Source organism: Dipteris shenzhenensis, chromosome 17, assembly GCF_047967505.1.
Source record: "Dipteris shenzhenensis isolate YYH24624 ecotype China chromosome 17, Dip_SZ_1.0, whole genome shotgun sequence".
Lineage (NCBI taxonomy): Eukaryota > Viridiplantae > Streptophyta > Polypodiopsida > Gleicheniales > Dipteridaceae > Dipteris > Dipteris shenzhenensis.
The window spans coordinates 24,725,978-24,741,658 of NC_141612.1; the positions used below are offsets into that span (position 1 = coordinate 24,725,978).

The 15,681-nt window shown below is 44.9% G+C and overlaps 1 protein-coding gene across 5 annotated transcripts in view; it reads right to left on the reverse strand.

The window, feature by feature from the left end:
* Positions 1-15,681, reverse strand: part of LOC147891892 (cyclin-like protein) — a 70,800-nt gene that overhangs the window by 33,914 nt on the left and 21,205 nt on the right. For 2 of the 5 annotated variants that reach the window (XM_087387881.1, XM_087387880.1), the window contains exons 4-7: positions 7,749-8,242; positions 7,434-7,631; positions 7,145-7,354; positions 5,625-5,660 (exon numbers count right to left, since the gene is read on the reverse strand). In XM_087387881.1, the coding sequence (XP_087244007.1) occupies positions 5,625-5,660; positions 7,145-7,354; positions 7,434-7,631; positions 7,749-8,242 (938 nt within the window). The remainder of the gene's footprint in view (positions 1-5,624; positions 5,661-7,144; positions 7,355-7,433; positions 7,632-7,748; positions 8,243-15,681) is intronic. The other 3 variants (XM_087387882.1, XM_087387884.1, XM_087387883.1) reach the window with 3 other exon arrangements.

Here is a 15,681-nt window from a genome sequence, read left to right on the forward strand (position 1 = left end):
TCTCTCCCGAGGTCCAAGATCGGGCACAAGCTACGACCTCTTCCTTTGGCGGAATCCCACCATCTCTGGATTATCACTGCTGCTACGAGATATTTGTTCTTTACCTTTGCTTTTTCCTCCACCTTTCGGCGGTGAGAGGGGGTGGCTTATTCTCTCGAGCTTCACAGTGTTCTTATTTCTGCTGATCATACGTGTAACTCAGGCACTTGAGGAAGTGAACAATTCCCTTGCAAGGGCACTCCTCTTGTGACCTTCTCTCCATTTTTTGCCTTGCATCTCTTGGGCATTTTCACAGGGATCGCCACCACCACCGTCGACATCTCTACACGAAGCTCCAAGCACACAATGTCTGCCCCTCCAAATTGGCAATTGAGAGGGGGTGTTAAGCAACTCCAATCCCCAATTTAGGGGCAAACATACCAGCAGCCAGCAGGGCCAAGCTGTCGGCCAGAATCAGGCCGACCAGCTGATCTGGACGACCCAGAACTGGCCGACCAGCTGGCCAACCCACTGACCTAGGAACTGACTGACCAGTTGGCCGACCTCCTAGGTCAGGCCTATAAGAGACTCCCTACCCCCTCACTCTCAGTGACAGGACCTACAGCTGCTCCTCACCTCCTCCATCCTTTGTTGCAGCCTCTCCTGCTCCAAATCTGGCTATTATGCCTGCTCCATCCTCTGCCCCTCTATTCCTCCCCTCCAGATCTAGCCCTGGACCTCCAGCTGCTGCTCCAGATCTGCTCCTTTTCTTCATCATGTTGCTATTTCAGATAGCTTGAAGGTTCCTTCCTCAGAGCATGCTGTTTTCAGCCATTTCCTAGGGCAGCTCCAGCCCTTCATCATCTTCGTCATCATCGAGCTACACGGAGGAATCCGTTTCGCTCCCTCTGCTGCTATCTTTTCTACCATTTCTCTACATGGAATCATCTTTCTGATTCACCTCAGCCACGGTCCTTGAGACACGACGGCTTGAGGTTCTTGTATTCAGTTTTTCATATTACCAACAGGCACTATGTTTTTTGAGTTCCGTTCTTCAGTTGTGTCTAAGTATCCTCTATTTTTTATCGCTCCACTGCAAACCCTATCGTTTCTCTATACCTAGTCTTTGATGTTCATTCTAGGCAAGCTTTCTAGATCGACGGATGATATTCTCTTGCATATTGCATTTCAGCATGTCAAGATCGTAGGTCATGTAGAATAGTGTTTTTTGGAGTCACGATGGTATTTAGACCCTAACCCAACTCACATTCCCTTGGGATCATGGAGACTCTGGCTTTATGGAGATGTGCCCATAAAGTATTTGCAGTGAGACCCTAAGGAGTGGAAATGGATTGATGCATGGCACCGAGAGAAGAGCCTCCTCTTCTTTTGATAGATGGTTAGTGATGCCAGGACGTACCAGCTCAGCCTTAGAGGCTGAAAGCCCACCAGAGCTCCTCATTGGGAAAGTTTTCAGATTTCTGCTGATCTACAAAAATCCTTTTGGAAGGCTCTGGAAATCCCTTAGGAATAGAAAAACCACTCTTTTCTTTTGGCGCTCTAGTCATGGGGGGATTGCAATGAACCAGTGGAGGTCGAGGTTCACGCCAGATTCCACTTGTCCTCGTTGCCTTTTTGCAGATGAGTCTATTCAGCATTGCATATGGGACTGCAGACAAGCAAGGACCATTTGGAAGGGAATCGCTAGACTTTTGAGCACCTTTATGTGTTCTCCTTCCTTCATGACCTGGGGCTCGATAGCATGGCTCTCTCTTTCGGGTCCTCATGTATTTTACAAGATACATGACTCCTCTTGGGCTCTTTTGATTTGACAACATGTGGTTCAATCATGTTCTCTAGACGATGTTCCTGGCTCTCTATACTGACCTGTGCATGCTTCTGTGGATACTTCGCGGGAGATTATGGCTATCATAGCAACGTGGCATATCTCGAGATCCACCTAGCTCACACTTTGGCTGGTATCTGGTGGACAGACACAGTACACACCTTAATAGCCATTTGGGGGACTACGCAGGGACCTTCGCAAGCAGCCTCCATTAGGAGGAATGTTTTCTTGAGAGAGTGGAGCAGCTCCCCTTTCTTCTCGGAAACACTCACAAGGTTGAGGTGGCACTATCGGCCTCAACCTTGGATATTTTCCAGCTCTTTCACTACAGAAACTTGATTTTACATTTTGTTTTTGCATGCATTGCCTGAGTGTACTACTTCTCCCTTGATCTTTGCTCTTGGAGCTTCATTCATGCGGAATAGAAGTCTCCTTTTTTCCCCCCACGCCCCCCCCCCCCGGAAAAAAAAAAAAATGCCAAATGTAATTCTCACATAACTTAAAACAAGTGCATTGGCTTATGGCCATCCTCATAAAAGTTCACATCTTTCTCGACAAATTTTATAACCATTATGATCCAAGAGCATATTGCCACGAGGTCAAAATATATATAATTCGCTCCCTACAACTTTCCAGCATCCATTAGAGTTATTCCAACAAGTCTAGAATGCAAAAGTGAGCATGCACAACCCTGAGAAACATCCATGGCAGTGAAAAATAACACTTTGTCACCTCTAGCCCAGCCAAAAATAGATTTAAGGTCTTCAAAATGACTGCAAAATAACATTACCAAAGGATATTTTGACTTCTGAAGACTAAACATATAGCTGAACATAGCACAAAACAGAGAAAAAAGTTACACAGAGAAACCATGGTTGCATGGAACCGAGGAAATCATGGTTGAGTAGTCTCCTAATCAAGGAAATCTTTTGATAATGAGGAATCATAGAACATGGAAAGGAGAAACCACAGATCACCAATGACCACACGCTGCATAGTCAATTGCCAGCATTAACTTTCCTAGTGGTAAAGAAAACAGAAAAGGAGAAGGGAGTAACAGGCGAAGGCAAGAGGGTGGAAGGATACAAGGAAAAAGCGGAGTAATGGCATATAGGCAAACTGAACGTCAGCAAGCCCTATTGTGGACATAGGTTACCCCAAACATTTCCCTAGACGTCTATTGTTGAAGGCATGTTTTTTCCCAACGGATGGGTAACAAGAGAAGGGTTCAGCTGTTTGAAAAGCAGTCAATCCAAGAGAAACACAATCCCTCAAAACACATATATATCTAGATGAATCCAGGAACATGCCCAAACTCATCCTCTAAAAACACAACGTAGTGCAGTTTCAATCTCATGATATTCACTCATAAGGGTTTTTTTTTTTTTTTGGCCTACCACTTTTAAAGTGGAAGCCTAAGTAATGGCGCTGATCTTGGCAAAGCAAAAATAGGGTTTTAAAAAAAACAAAATCGAAATTATACGTGTCACTTCTTGCTATTTGCACCACAGTAACTTTCCCAATTTTGCCAAAGGTACTGAAAACCTGATGGAGGTCACTAATGGTGGGGAAAATTTGAGGTTACTCACATACACCCTGGATTTGGAGGGGACACGGCCATCGCTACTGTCTGTGTCCCTCCTCTATCTCAGCTATTGAGGCATCCAAAGAGCAGTTGGCTGAATGGCGGCCATCATCCTAAAGGCGGTCTCAAGTTTAAGTGAGTTGCAACTTGAACAATGATTCGAGTGTACAGAGCACAATCGACAGGGCTGTTCTTGAGCTCTGAAAAAGCCAACTACTACTTCCTCCAAAGAAAGAAATGAAGAGGAACACATAGTGGAGAGGATTTTGCCGATATGCCAATGAGGATAAACCTAGCTTGATGACTATTGTGCAGTTGTGATGTCCCCACCAGGCAGAGCCTAATGGCCATAGACAAGAAGCAAAATCCTTGTCCCTATCATTTATCCCACCTCGCAAGTTTAAGCTCACCTCAATGTACCTGACATTCAGTTGCTTCTTTGCATTAGGAACAGAAAATACAGACAAGGGGGGCTCTCAGCCAAGCCGCTCAGCTCCTCCAAATTATTCTTGCATTCTAAGCAGAGGTCAGGTGGAGCATTTTTACGGGACAAGAAAGTGGTTCAACCGGCTCTGAAACCTAGGCCACTTAATCCTTCAGATCTGGCACTTACTTGCGGAGATCCAGAGGGCAGCTTTTCTGACTATGAGAACTCTTCACCCAACCCAGTCAGGGTAAAAGCAAGGGCAGATGTGCAGCAACAAGCGAAGACGCTTGTTGTGCAGGGGAATGGAGCAGTAGCGGATGGTTCAAACCTCTGTCAGCCACCAGCAAGAAAAGCAAGGAGGTGTTGGTCCCCTGAATTACACCGTCGCTTTGTCAGCACTTTGCAACAGCCTATACTTTTCAAAGGTCGGCCATAGCTGGTGTTTTTGAGGGGCTTCTCAGGAACATCGTCAATGCCATAGTCATTTTGTCGTCACTAATTCTATACATGACATTGAAGGAGAAGAGGCTCACGATCTATGCTATGGGACATAGGGGTGATTTTATAGCTTGATGTAAAAAATAGGGAACTTGAGTGTTGCGGCTCTTGAACATAACGAAAGCTAGGGAAGGAAAAGGGTGCCAGCGAAACATTCTGGATGTGAGCTTGTTAGAGAACATCATGAAGCATCACACTCACATGTAAAGGTTGCTGACTCGACGATGTACTCAGTGCGTCAAAAATTCACCTATTGATTCATGCGCTAGAAGCTTGCTTTTACTGCACATGACTGCAGGAACAAGCTCCCAGAATCCTGCTGTTCATGGCTCTAGTATCCCTTTAAAGAGTTTCACGAGAAGATGATGGTGGTCTAGAGAAATATGTCTCAAGTTATTTTGTATGATATTTGTCTCACAGCAGGCCTAATGAATATGATTCGTTGAAAACCATAAACTCCATCACGCATAGGAGGGACTAGCTACTATGGCATCCCCACGGACGTCATCAGCGCCCAACAGTGGGTCTAAACCATAGTATAAACATATGCTCTCACACATACAAATCCACACACCCACACATACTTGAGCATCCATTTATACAAAGGTCGTCGTGCAGACTCAGCCATGAGGAAGGCTAGCACTAAAGGAGAAGGCTAATCAAAAAGTAGTCCAAAATCTCTTCATTCAAGCAACAACTGCTTGTGAGGACTAAACAATTTCATTTTAGTCTCTCCCAGATGAGCATAATCTAGCTGATAGGACAACACATATACCATTGAGACATGCAAACATCTACAAATCCACACACACGAGCACGTTTTTACAAAAATTCTTCTTACTGTGTTTCTATCAAACCTCCATGTACCCAAACATGCTGAAGGTTATCACTAAAGAAGCAGGTTGATGGAAACGTGATGCACATTATACAGATAACCACAATGACATGTATGTGTACGATCTTGAATAGTTATGAGAGCCTATCACCTTTCTATCAGGATATCTTACAGTCCATACAGAGTTGATCAATGGAAAATGTAGCATGTAATTATACATAAAATATCATGCTATAACCCTCGTTAGATGGCACCAAAAGAATGCTGGGCCCTGGTTATCATTCTTTAAAAACATTGGAATCAGCATAGGACCTTCTTACAGAGTTTTCCATGCATGACAATGTTCTAAGAACTGTGGGAAACCTCTTGTAACTGGTCAGTGTATGTCTCAGGAGCATATAGCAGAGCATAACTTTCTCTTCAAGACTAACAAAATATATTTCCATAAACTTACCCTGCACTGTGCTTTAGCTCGCAAAGTCACTTGCATCTGTATAGAACAATCCATATATATCAGAAATCAAAATGCTTTTTCTCTATTATACTTCATTTCCAATACGCAAATACTTCCCTTTGGGCTTTTCACAACCTGCCTCTACTCTTAATTTGAACAAATTATACAGCACCCAATGCTGCTTGCTAAATGCTTCTGGATTGGTGAAATCGTCAGTATCAATCTTAGGGCTCACAAGAATCCAATCAGAAGGGAATCCACCAGGTTGCCTCTCTATAGACCAGAATAGATTATTCTATTGAAGTTTAGAGAAACAGATATTCCTGTAAGCTAGAGGATTCACACGTCTCACTTCTGTAGGATTGAATTCACCATTTGTATAACAAAAATACCACATATGGAAAGCATACAATGCCAAAGTCATCATGCAGCACAGGTGCAAGGTCTCTGTAGAACCTACCTCACTATATCATAGTACAGATCTTCATTGCTCTCCATATTCAAAAAAGATGTTATCTATTCCCTACAATTTCAATCTTACATTCTCAAGATGCATTACAAAAATTGACCTTGCCTTCCCCAAACCGGAAGAAAGACATAGACAAGCCTTAGAAAACAACTTGACAAAGCATGTCAAAAAGAAAAAGCATTAGAGGCTGATATGTTAAGGAATACGAACGTCACCAAGTTGCAACTAGCCCTCATGAGGGAGCAATTTCTGTTCAGGGTTTAAAAGCTATTGTTCAGGAACATACAAAAGACTCGATATAACAATCTCAGACAGTAGAACACGAAAAAGCATATAATAGGTATTGATGGGATCACCATGCAACAGATAATCCAACTGCATTTTCCATGTATACCTTCATAAGACTAAAATATGTTACAAATTACAACAATGAGAAAGGAGGAAAAATGAGACAATTGGAAGAAAGGAGTTTGGAAGAGACATGAAAGAAGGAGTTTGGAAGAGACATGAAACAAGGAGTTTAGGAGAGACATGAAACAAAGCTAAAAGAAAAGTTTAAAAATAGTGGTAACACTATTGTGCTCATAGGCACTGTTTGACGAATCCCACATCAAGGTTACAGTATCATACAATTTCAGCTATAAATTAATAGTACCTACATATAAACGTCTCTGTTTCACCTGCAACTGTTCAGGGAAAGACAACTTTCACATATCTATAATACTGATTTGAATAGCAAAGGATAGCCTATGTATGCATCCTCCCTAAACAACCACATATGGCACAAACATTAATACAAATACATGCACAACGTTAGAGCTGCTGAAATTTGTTGCCCCAATAAGACAAGCCCCTTACAGAAAGGCCCATGCAAAACAAGACGACTGACATTTATACAGCCCTGAGAAGCACAACAGTCGTTGCACATTCTATGCAAAAAACTCCCACTTAACATGTATTCCGCTTTCTTGTTCTTTACTTTCAGCCTGGAATATTGAAATGTCTAAAGCCTACAGTCAAGGCAAGACAGATAGCAGGAATAGGAACAAACCTCTTGGTCATCCTCTTCATCATCACTCAAGCCAGGTGAACTGCTTCTCAATTTATCAGAAATGCCAAGCCTTTGATTCAAATGAATGGCTGGTTCTCCACCATTAACCCGATTGGATTCATCTGACAATAGCGTACCTGTGGAATTTCCTGCTAGTCCGGCTGCTTTCTTCTTCATTAGTTCCTCCCTCAGCCACGATGGCACGGCTGCCTGGACAAAAATCAAAAAATGTAAGACTCCAAAATAATCACCCCGCCAAAAAAATTGAGCGCTTCTGGACAACAATGACCTTTTTTGGGCGCTCTATGAAACCATCTGGAATGAACATGGGACGTGCGGGGACCCCTGGGCCTGGGCCTGGGCCTAGTCCTGGACTAGCTCCAGCAACAAAAGGCCCGCTGGTTGGAAAGCCTAACCCTTGTTGTGGTGCATGTGATCTCCCAAACATAGGTAAAGGCATCTGCTGAGGAGCATGAAGCTGATCAAACTGCCCACAACATTTAACCATTGAGGCGATGCAAAAGGGGAAATCACCCAAAAGTGTATGACCTATGTCAACCCAATACTTAAAGACAACATCTGCTTGGAGTTAGGATATGTGTACCTGGGAAGCACCAGCACCTATAGCAGGAGGGAAGGGCATACCAGGACCACCAACAGGAGCCCAATTGTGCATAGAAGCTGGAGACGATCCAAACTCTACTTCGAGACCTTCCATTGTAGTAGGTGCTTGATATTGTAGTTGTTGAGGCTGAGGCTGTGGCTGTGGCTGCGGCTGCGGCTGCGGCTGCGGCTGTGGCTGCGGCTGCGGCTGCGGCTGCGGCTGAAAGTTTGGAGGCCCTTGTTGCTGCTGATGAAGTTCATAACCAGATGTAGATGGCTGTGGCTGATAGTTTGGAGGTGCTTGTTGCTGCTGATGAAGTTCATAACCTGAAGTGGACGGGTGTTCGGTGTAGTTGAAGCGTGGCTGAGAAACATGCGGGGAGGCCTGACTTTGTGGAAGCAAATGTGTCTGTTGCTGTGTATATCTAAGAGCCGCGGATGATTGCAGGGAAGCCTGTTGTGAAATGGTTTCCAGTCTATCTGCACCAGGAGGAGCTGTCCATCACAACAATCATCATACTCTATAGACTAGTGAAATCATCTGACATGAGAACTCAAATTCAAAATAGCCAAAATCAAATTTAAAATGTGCCACAATGCTATTATTCAGCAATTAAGTCACAGCACTCTCACAAATCAACTTTGGATCAGTGTTGCTAGAAGTATAAAACTCTCTGCCTCAATGAGTACACTGTATAGTCATATCACAACCAAAAATTCTGCCCCTCGCTGCAAGCAGACCTGTTGGTATCATGTTGTGACCTTGTGTGTGTGTGTCTGTGTTAGATGCTTGGATCGACTTCAGATCAGCCTTTTGGCATTGTTGCTACGATGTCAAAAACTCTTGTGTGCATAGTCACATCACCACCAACATTTCTGCCGCTTACTATGTGCAGAGTTGTAGGTATCGTGTTGCAATCTTGCCGGTTTGTGTGTGTGTGTGTGTGTGTGTGTGAGAGAGAGAGAGAGGTGTGTGAGTTGTGTGTGAGTGGTCTAAGAGAGAGGAGCTTGGAGCTCGACGGAGCTGCTGCTGCTGCCCTGCGCGCAATTGCCCTGTGCACGTAAGGAACGCGCGACGGTCGACAGAGCTGCTGCTGCTGCCTGCGGAGAAGAAGAAGCTCCCGCTGCTGAACGCGCGTCTGCCTGCTGCAAGAAGCTCCCGCTGCTGAACACGCGTCTGCCTGCTGCCTTCCTGTGCGCATCTGCCCACGTGCACCTCTGTGCATCTGCCTGCTCCTATCAAACCCGCTCGCTCTCCTCTGCGTCCTTCAGAAGTTTCCCTCAGTCACATCGCCCCGTTTCTGCTCGCCCGCTTTAGCCACTGCCGTCTGCCCCTTCTTGCCGTCTGCTCTCCTACTCGTTGCTGTGTATCGCCCTTTCCACATCTGTGCATAACCCCTGCTGCCCTTCTTTATCCCCGGCTATCTGCTCGTTTCATCAATTCTGCCCTGCCTACCTCCATGGAGGATCATATTAAAAGTTACTCCCGGAAGGACTTGTCCCGGGACCCCAAAAGACAGCAAGTCGAATTGTCTACTGCAGCCTCTGAAGATGCTCACTATGTTTTCGACATGCTCAAGGATGAATTCCACCAGAGCCGGAAGGAGTGGGCCAAACCTCGCCCGGCCCTTAAGTCTATGCTGAAGCTGCCCTCATTGGTTACTCCTCTCCGGAAGTTCTCTCAGCAAGCAGTTATCATTTTCTTCCCTGGGAAGTTACCTTCTGCAAATGATGTGGCTCAGTGGGTTCAGGCTTTGTTGGGAGGTTGCTTTGTTGAAGGAGTATATTTTGCTTCTCGAGGTTTCTATGAAGTGCATTTTTTGGATGCCTCATATCGTCAACAGATATTGGAGATGTCCCCTCTATTCTATGGCAGACAAATGGTGCATGTCATGCCACGGTCGCCAAATAAGGATTATCACGGTCTTATTCGACATCACTGTCCTGTATGGGTTGAGGTAGTGGATTTTCCGGATTATATGAGGGCTGAGTTACCAAGTCTGGCAGCTACTCTGGGGCAAGTTGTATGCCCACCCTGTCCTTCGGGTAATCGAAATCGGTTTTGTGTTCTTTGGGATACAGATCACCCAACCCCTCCTTCCACTGCGGTAGAGGTGGAGGATGTTCCCTTGGGTGAAAAATATTTTAATTTGAAATGGGGAGTATTTGCAAGTGCTTGCTTTACTTGTCATAAGTTTGGCCATCTAGCTTCACAGTGTCCTGCAGTCCTGCATCAGCTCCCACCTACAGCTATTGCTCCAGAAAATACCACCCCTCTAACTCATGGTCCGGGGCCTAAGGCTATGCCTAGCAAATTGGGTGATGTGACATCTAAATCTGTTCTTCCCAAAGAAAGTGTGGTCTAGGTTTCAGCCAAGCAAAAGGATAAGGGAAAGGGCAAAATTTCAGAATCTGATGCCTCTCCCCAGGGTGCCTAGCAGCAACCCAAAAAGGCATTTGTGCTTAAGCCACGACAGTTACAATCTCGGCATTGGGATGCCTCTACTTCCTCCCCTCGTCAGGCCTCTACCCTTGTTGACAGCCTGACTTCTCGACTGTGGGTTGACGTGCTCAAGAAGGGCATTCCTGTATGTGACAATGATGAGGACGATAGAGCTATTGATCCAGGAGGCCAGGTGGACGTCGATGTCATGGCTGAGGCCTGACATCTCACACCTTTACTATGTTTCTCGGTTTGACTGTACATAACTTCTATGTCTGCTTCAATTACTTGCATTACATACAATGTCCAAGGTCTTTGCAATGTGAATAGGTGGAGACTTTTCTGGCACTATGTACATAAAATGCACCCCGATGTAATTTCCTTATAGGAACACAATCAACACTTCTTGGCTGGCCAGCAAGGCCACTTTGCTGGTTATGACATATTTTATACTGGTACTATGCACTTTTCGGGGGTATGCATGCTGGTGAAACATGATATGCAGTGAAACATGATATGCAGCCCACGGTCACTTACAATGACCCTCAGGGTCGATGGATGGTAATCAGATGCATCTGTCATGCTGATCTTTATGAAATAGCATCGGTTTATGCCTCTCAAACTTCTGCGATAAGAGCTTAAATGTGGGCCTCCCTCAAGCAATACCCATGGCTGCCCAATGCTTTTTTGTGTGGAGACTATAACTCACCTGCCATGCAAGACAACACCACTCATCGATCTCACATGATCCCCATTGAGCTTCGACACTGGGAGGATATGCTTTCTATCTTGCATGCAGAAGATTTATGGCTCTCAACAAGGGATAGAGATATGGGTTATACATACCGTCACAATGCTTTTACTCATTACTGGGCTCGACTTGACAGATGGTATTTGTTGCATGCTCAACAGTATACTAGTTTCACATGTGCATTATGGGTTGATCATTCCCTCTTGCTGTCTGATCACTTTCCAGTATGCTTGACATTATCTATAGCACGTTTGACAGATGATATGCCTTTTTTCGGTCGTCGTCTACTCCATGTTAACAGTGCTTATTTGCTTCATCAACAATTTCAGAACATGGTGAGAGTGGCTGTCCGCCCCCTCCTCTTACATGCTCAGGAAGACATGGATTTTGCATGGATCAGCCTCGCCCATCGCTTGCAGGCTGTTATTCAAGATTATGGACGGAGTCACATGGAAAACCTCAGGCTTAAGCTGAAATGGGCTCAATCTCACAAGCAACAAATGGATGTAATCAGCTCTTACAGACCGCTCACCTCCTCTGAACAGGATTCTTGCACTTATGCGGTTCATATCATCCATCAAAATGATCTTTGCAAATTAAAGAAGTGGCAAATCGGAGCTCGCATGAAACCCCTTTTGGATAAGGGTTGCTCCTCCAAGGCCTTCTTTAAAAGCCTGCATGCGGATAGGCGAAAGGAGGATATTTGCAGGATCAGGCAGGATGATGGCACTTGGACCACCTCCAAATCAGAATTGGAATCGCAATGCTCTAGTCATTTTCAGCATCTCTTTTCTCCTCAGTCTGATAATTCGATGCAAGTGAATGCAGCTAGGTCTCAATTTCTTATGCATGTTCAGCCTATATTGTCTCGGGAGCAAGCTCATGCATTAGAGCAGCCATTTATGCTTAATGAATTGGATGATGCTTTGAGTTATTTACGTAAAGGCAGCTCTCCTGGTTGGGATGGATTGACTGTTGAATTTTTCCGTGCATTTTGGGATGTTCTCAAGAATACTATTCTTCTCATGATCAATCATGCTTGGGCAGAACAATCTCTTCCTCCTTGGAAACATGGCCTTGTCAAATTGATCCCCAAAAAAAGGTTGTGTGAGACAATGGCTGATTGGCGGCCCATATCTCTTATGCCAGTTATTTACAAACTCATTGCCAAGATGATTGTCCTTAGGACTCAATTCATCTTGCAAGCAGGACTTCATCCTAGGCAGTATGGGTTTGTTCCCAGAAGGCAGATTACTGACAATATCTCCAATGCTCTGCTTGCAATTGAGTATGCCAAATATTCTAAACAAGATGTTCTCATTCTGCAAGTGGACATTGCGAAAGCATTTGATACTGTCCATTGGGATTTTATTTCTCAGACTATGCACAAATTGGGATTTGGCCCTCGGCTGGTCCATGTTATTTACCGGTTGTATTCTCATGCCACTGCACAGTGTCTGCTTGGTAGTGGGTTGTCAAGGACATGGACCATGACCCGTTCAGTGAGACAGGGATGCCCTCTTAGTTCGCTACTGTATGCCATTGCTACTCATCCGTTATTGTTGCATATGGATCATCTTGCAGATACAGGGCAGCTTCATGGCTTGCAAATTCCACGGGCACAGCCATTCCTTGCACAGGCATATGCTGATGATTCATATTTCATGCCCAGGAATTCTCAAAGTGACCTCGCTCATTTGATGCATACTTTGAATGACTTTGGCCTAGCTCCTGCACTGCATATCAACTTTCAGAAATCGAATCTTCTAGCATTGAAAGAAGCTGATTGCACTTCTCTGGCCAGGCCACATTATTTCTTCCCATACCATTGTGAGGCGTTTAGGATATCCCATTGGGTGGAATGTTACCCCTCAACAACAGCTTTTAAATGGGTGCTTCAAAAGATTAACAAGAAGCTGGAATACTGGCACTTGTCGACTTGGCCTCTACATGTTCGACTTCGGATAGTACAGTCTATCATTATGGCATATGTGCAATTTTATTTGCCTCTTCTTCCCTGTTTGGACCAGCAAACAAAGTAAGGTTTGGAGTACTGTTTCAGCTCTTTACAGTTTTGCACAGGCCCTCATTTCTGATCCAGCTCTCCCGGCCTTCGGTCCTACAATAGCTCTCCTCCAGCCTCTTGTGAGCAGCCCTGAACACCTCCAGAGTTGGACCTGATCAGCCTCAGCTTTTGGCCCTCGGTTTTTCAGCCTGTCTGGAAGGTGTATACACAGCACCACAGTTGAGGATTCAGACCAGGAAACAAAGTAAGGTTTGGGGTACTGTTTCAGCAGCTCTTTACAGTTTTATTTACAGTTTTAAAGAGCTCACTTCTGAGCTCTTTATTTCAGTCATCTCTCAGCTCTCTTAGAGAATATATTACTCCTAGCTTTCACTCTCTCAATCACCCAGTAACCCTGCATCCTAGTGGACAGCACAAGCCTCTTCCTTGCCTTGTAGAAGTGCCCTACATTGTCAGTGTGGACAGCATCAGGGTCTCGGTGTTGGTCGGCGTTGCCTCTCAAGTCTTTGGGCCTACAATACATGTGCACGGTGTACTCTCAGAAGCGCGTTTTCCATGCTCTCTCGAAGATTGTTATTTGTATCTTTCAGTTCTCCAAGTATAAAGCAAATTCTCCCCTGACTGGGGGAGGGGGCCCTCAGTGGGTACAAGGATTTTATCCGTTGTCAACTACATTCTCTCTCTACTATCATCTCCTTTCTCTTTCTACGGTGCATAACGTGAATTCCTCGATAAAGGTTTAAAGAAGGTTTTGTTGTGATTACACGATCAGATTACCATTGCATGTTACATTGGTATCAAAGCTTCAGTCTGTATCTAGCTTGACTACCGCAAGTGAAAGGGCCATGTTACATTGGTATCAGAGCTTCAGATCACAAAAGGACACACAATCAAGCGCCATGGAAGGGTCGGGAAAAGATGTCAACTTTGAAGACTATAAAAAGGAGAAAGACTACCAAAAAGATAAGCTTCCGCCAAGTGCTCAAGAAATGATGGCGAAACTTTTGGAGCAAAATCAGGTCCTCCTATAGCAATTTGAAGAACATTCAACTTAGCTAGAAGAAAGTGAAGACAACTGGACCAAAAAAAACATCATCTGGAAGAAAAAGAAGCAGAAAAGCCACTAGAAGAAAGAGAAACCACAGATTTTGAAAAATTGCTCTTGTTGATGGGTGAGGGACGCAAGAATGAGGAGGCACAGGGACGCGCAGAGCTGGCCCAGACAAAGAGGCAACAAAAGCTAGACCGAGAGGCGATGCTTCTCCAACACAAACATATGTTAGCCACTATGCAAGCAACTTTGAGCGGGGAGGCAATACCGAGAGGCGATGCTTCTCCAACACAAACAGATGTTAGCCACTATGCAGGCTAGTTTCAGCACAACAGCAGTCACCCCCACAGCTTTGTCAATGACAAAGGTAACACCACTCACCTGGTCCACACCAAATTTGTTAAGTATGACGGTAAGTGAGACCCTTCAACTATCCTTCAGTTTATTCATAGTTCGTCGCTCATTTTCCGTTAGCGGATTCAAGATGAGCAAGCTAAAGTCCACCTAGCAACCCCTCATCTTACCTGTGAGGCGGCGGTTACCTAGTGACAACATTGAGCTAGTAAGCATACTAACCCAACAACTTTTAAGACGAATTTTGTTTGGGCAACCTTTGTTACCGATCTCAAAGCCCGTTTTCTACCACCGCAATATATGCAACTTGGACAATGAGTTTTCTCGTCTCTCCCAAAATGGTTTGCATGTGTTATCTTACATTAACAAGGTCATCACACTGGACAACAGTTACGCGTGTCTAAAAGCGATAAGATGAAGCAATTCATTCGAGGATTGGACACTAACACAGTTTTCCCATCCAAAACTTCGACCCGCCCAATTACGAACGTGCGCTGACTCTCGCCTAGAATCAAGAAATGATGCTAAACAGGGGAAAGCCCAAGCAGGTCCAAAAGGATTCCAAAGCCCCACAGCAGCAAACCAACACATGGAGTAAGGATCAGAAGAAGAACAACCAGTACCAAAAGAAAGACGACCAGGCTTCTGGTCAAAAGGAGCAGGCTAACGTGGGCATTACGTGAGGCTATCTACAACCCGACGAGCAGAAGCGGTACCACCAAGAACATCGTTGCTTTCATTGCCACCCATCACTAGGTACAGCAAGAAGGATTGTCCTAAGTGGCTTGCCGAAAAGGCTACGAAAGCACCTACTTCTTCCGTCGCCAATGTATCGGCTCTTCCAACCCCACCACCAGCCTCGGCTACAAATGTTGTCTTCCCTGCTTTGAACGCCATGCCCACGGTGGTCTTTCAAGGTAACAAGGAGGACCATCTCTCAGACCAAAAGAGGTCGCATATTCGAGCGTATGGCACAGCTAATGGGCATGAGTTCATTGTCCTGTTCGATATGGGGAGTTCAGAAGATGCCATCTCCCCTCAACTTGCCAAGATAGTGGGGTGCACTTTGGTGCCTCATGAGCTTGGAGTGGACGGGTTCACACCCGGCTTGCACACACATTACACAATAAGGCCATCCATTTTACGTGTTCAGTTCAAAAGTGTTGGAAAACTAAAAGGAAAGCAAGGAGTGAATACAAACTGAGAATTCTTACTTATGGAATGAAGAAAGGTGAGGTCCTTAAGTAGGCACCTCTTACATGATCACTGACATCACTGATGACCTCTGAGCTCCACAATCATCTCCTCA